General features: G+C 43.0%; 1 protein-coding gene across 1 annotated transcript; it reads left to right on the top strand.

The window, feature by feature from the left end:
- Nucleotides 1-449: 449 nt before the first annotated feature.
- LOC147612159 (histone H3-like) lies at nt 450-932 on the top strand. The gene has a single exon (XM_086784179.1). It carries the CDS (start codon nt 450-452, stop codon nt 930-932), a length of 483 nt encoding a protein of 160 aa, XP_086640305.1.
- Nucleotides 933-2,821: the final 1,889 nt, after the last annotated feature.

A 2,821-nucleotide genomic window follows, 5' to 3' on the forward strand; every position in this document is an offset into this window, starting at 1 on the left:
TTTTTTACGATAATATTTTTTTTCCCAGAAAAAATTGATGCATGGTGTGCATTGATCAGAATGGATTGAAATTTATTATGTGCATAGATCATATACTTTACATGTCTTAGATAAAATATCACCCCTGTAAAAGGCCTGTAGGGCCCTTGTCCTAAGGCTCGCATCATGCAGAGGCCTTCTTTTTTTAATACCAGGTCTATACATGCGAGCCTTAGGACAAGGGCCCTACAGAGGGGTTGATATTTTATCTAGGAGGTGTTACATGATAGATGTACACATAAAATTAGAGCTCACTTTGATAAGAAAAACTATTTTTAAAAATTAAAAAGTGTAAAATTTATGTGCTGAGCTAATTTAGAAAATATATAAATTTTCATCTATAATTATGGAAGTAACCCACATTTCACCTCATTTCTCATCTTTCATTTCTCTCTCTCACCTCCAAGTGCATGGCTCGCACCAAGCAAACTGCTAGGAGAGTTTCGCCCCCCAAGGTGGGACGTGGAGTACCCCCCGTCCAACCACCACAGCAGCAACATTGCAAGCATAGGTGGAAGCCTGGCACTGTGGCTCTCCGTGAGACTAGAAAATACCAAAAGACGGTGAACCTGCTCATACCAAAGCTCTCCTTCCAACGTGTGGTGCGAGAGATCATGCAGGATCTACAATGCCGTCGCGTGAATAGGAGGTTTTGGGCTCACGTAGCATCAAGCCCACTACCTATACGGTGGATAACCCAAGCTTTGGAGGCACTCCAGGAGGCTGCGGAGGCATACACAGTGGACATTTTTGGTGACATGGTGTTTGCAGCTGTCCATGCGAAGAGGGTCACCATCACTGAAAAGGACATGCAGTTGGTGCGACGCATATGCGACGTTGGAGAGATCCTCCAGGCCAGGATCTTTAGTTTTATTTTTTTGTATCTCACATGATTGTAATTCTCAAAAGCTATGTAAATCTTGGTGTATATTTAATTTTTTTCTTCTTTTATCTTGTGTTGCAAATAAGTCTCTTTTAATTTGAGTTTATATAATTTGTTGAATTTATATGCATCTTTGAATGGATACAATTTTTATTTGAGTTACGTGTGTAATTTTAATTTATTTGCTCGAGTCAACTAATAAAATACATTACAAGACACGTATCAAACAAAAAACTCAGTAACCTAAATTTTCATTCATAGCATAAAAAATTACATGGTCATCAAAACATAGTCATCAAAGTTACATAATTATCATAGCTATATGCTAGGCTTCTTACTACTAGGCTCTCCAGACTTTGAAGCCGCCTTGATGGCTGGGATCAAAACATGGAACCCTTCAAGCTCTGCCTTGATGACGGTGGGATCTTGTACCCCCCCTGAACAATGCCACGGGCCACCACAGAAAAAAAAGGCCCTGACCTTTGAGTCAAGAATAAGTAAAGTAACTTTGATTGTCGAAGCAGAACAAATTTTCCCAAACTTGATTTAGTCGGAATAACTTTGAATGTAGCACCCTTTGTAAGTGCTATGATCTTCAAAAAGTTCTTCGCATACCCCGAAGAGCAAGTCTTGTGGGAAGACTATCACATCATTGGCAAGTTTGCCAATGTACTCCTTGAGTGCAGAGTCCTGAACCCTTCCTTGGCCCCCAGATCTTCCACTCTGCCTCGATGCAAATTCATCAAGATACACAATTTCCTACAAAATAAAATTGATGTCAGCATCGATCATGCAATGCATGGGAGAGGATGATTTTTTTTAAAAGAATAGCCCCAAATTTGATATTTAGGGCCTCTAGAGCATGTAGACTCCACATGTATGATTCCATGCCCATCAAAGGAGGCTGGGAAGTGCCCTGTTCGAAGACTGGCATGGGAGGCCCTGATTTTTGTAGATTCAGGGCTTCCCACGTGAGCCTTCGGACAGGGCACTTCCCAGCTCTGATGGGCATGGGATCATACATGTGGGTTCTACATGCCCTAGAGGCCCTAAATATCAGATCTGGGGAGCAACTGGTAAAAGGAGATACCTTTTCTACTTCATCTAGCTCCTTCTACAAGGATGCCTCTAGATTTGCTCCTGGAATGGGTCTGCCATCGTCCGCCTGGACCTCAGGTGGTGTCGCATGCTGTGGTCGAGGTCCAAAGAGTTCATTCTACAAAGCGCTCGAACTCTTCATCTGTGATCTGATATTGAGGAGTTGCATCCTCAATCTGCTTCTGGACGGCAATGATAGTAGAGATATCATCTACACTACTCTCATCTCATCAACCTGTGGTAGGGCTTCTTGGTAATCAAAGTCGAGGAAATCATCACTGCCATCTCACACAAGTATACTATATAGTTCCTCCTCCCTCAATTCCAAGAGCTCCAACACATCCTGCATGAGGAGGTACTCCATAGTTCCTCCTCCCTCAATTCCAAGAGCTCCAACACATCCTGCATGAGGAGGTACTCCACCCTTTCGATGGTGATGGCACTCAATGAAGCTAGTGGTGGGTCGTGACTTTGGGTTTCAGCAAGCTGGATGGATGCAAGTGCCATGCAAGAGCTCTCTGCGGTCTCAAACGATAGAGTGGTCTCCTCTAGCTCTGTGTCTATGTATTCTACTAGAGGGAGATCCTGGATGTCATCATCCTCTTGCTCTGAACTTCAAAGTTCAAGATGTAAATAGCAAAAGCAATATCCCGCTCAATGAGATCGAGTGGGATGTGCTCTTCATCATAGGAGGTTGGGACAGCGGTAGTGCGAAAATCTTGTTCGACATGAGCTAGAGCTTTGTTCACCACCTTCTTGTGGTTGGATCCACTCTTCATACTAAAGAGGAACTCCAAAGGA

The sequence above is a fragment of the Cibotium barometz genome, chromosome 46, assembly GCF_041138505.1.
Source record: "Cibotium barometz isolate CiBa-2024 chromosome 46, ASM4113850v1, whole genome shotgun sequence".
Lineage (NCBI taxonomy): Eukaryota > Viridiplantae > Streptophyta > Polypodiopsida > Cyatheales > Cibotiaceae > Cibotium > Cibotium barometz.

What these genes read in the sequence shown, in the direction of transcription:
- LOC147612159 (XM_086784179.1), top strand. Translation starts at nt 450, where the DNA reads ATGGCTCGCACCAAGCAAACTGCTAGGAGAGTTTCGCCCCCCAAGGTG.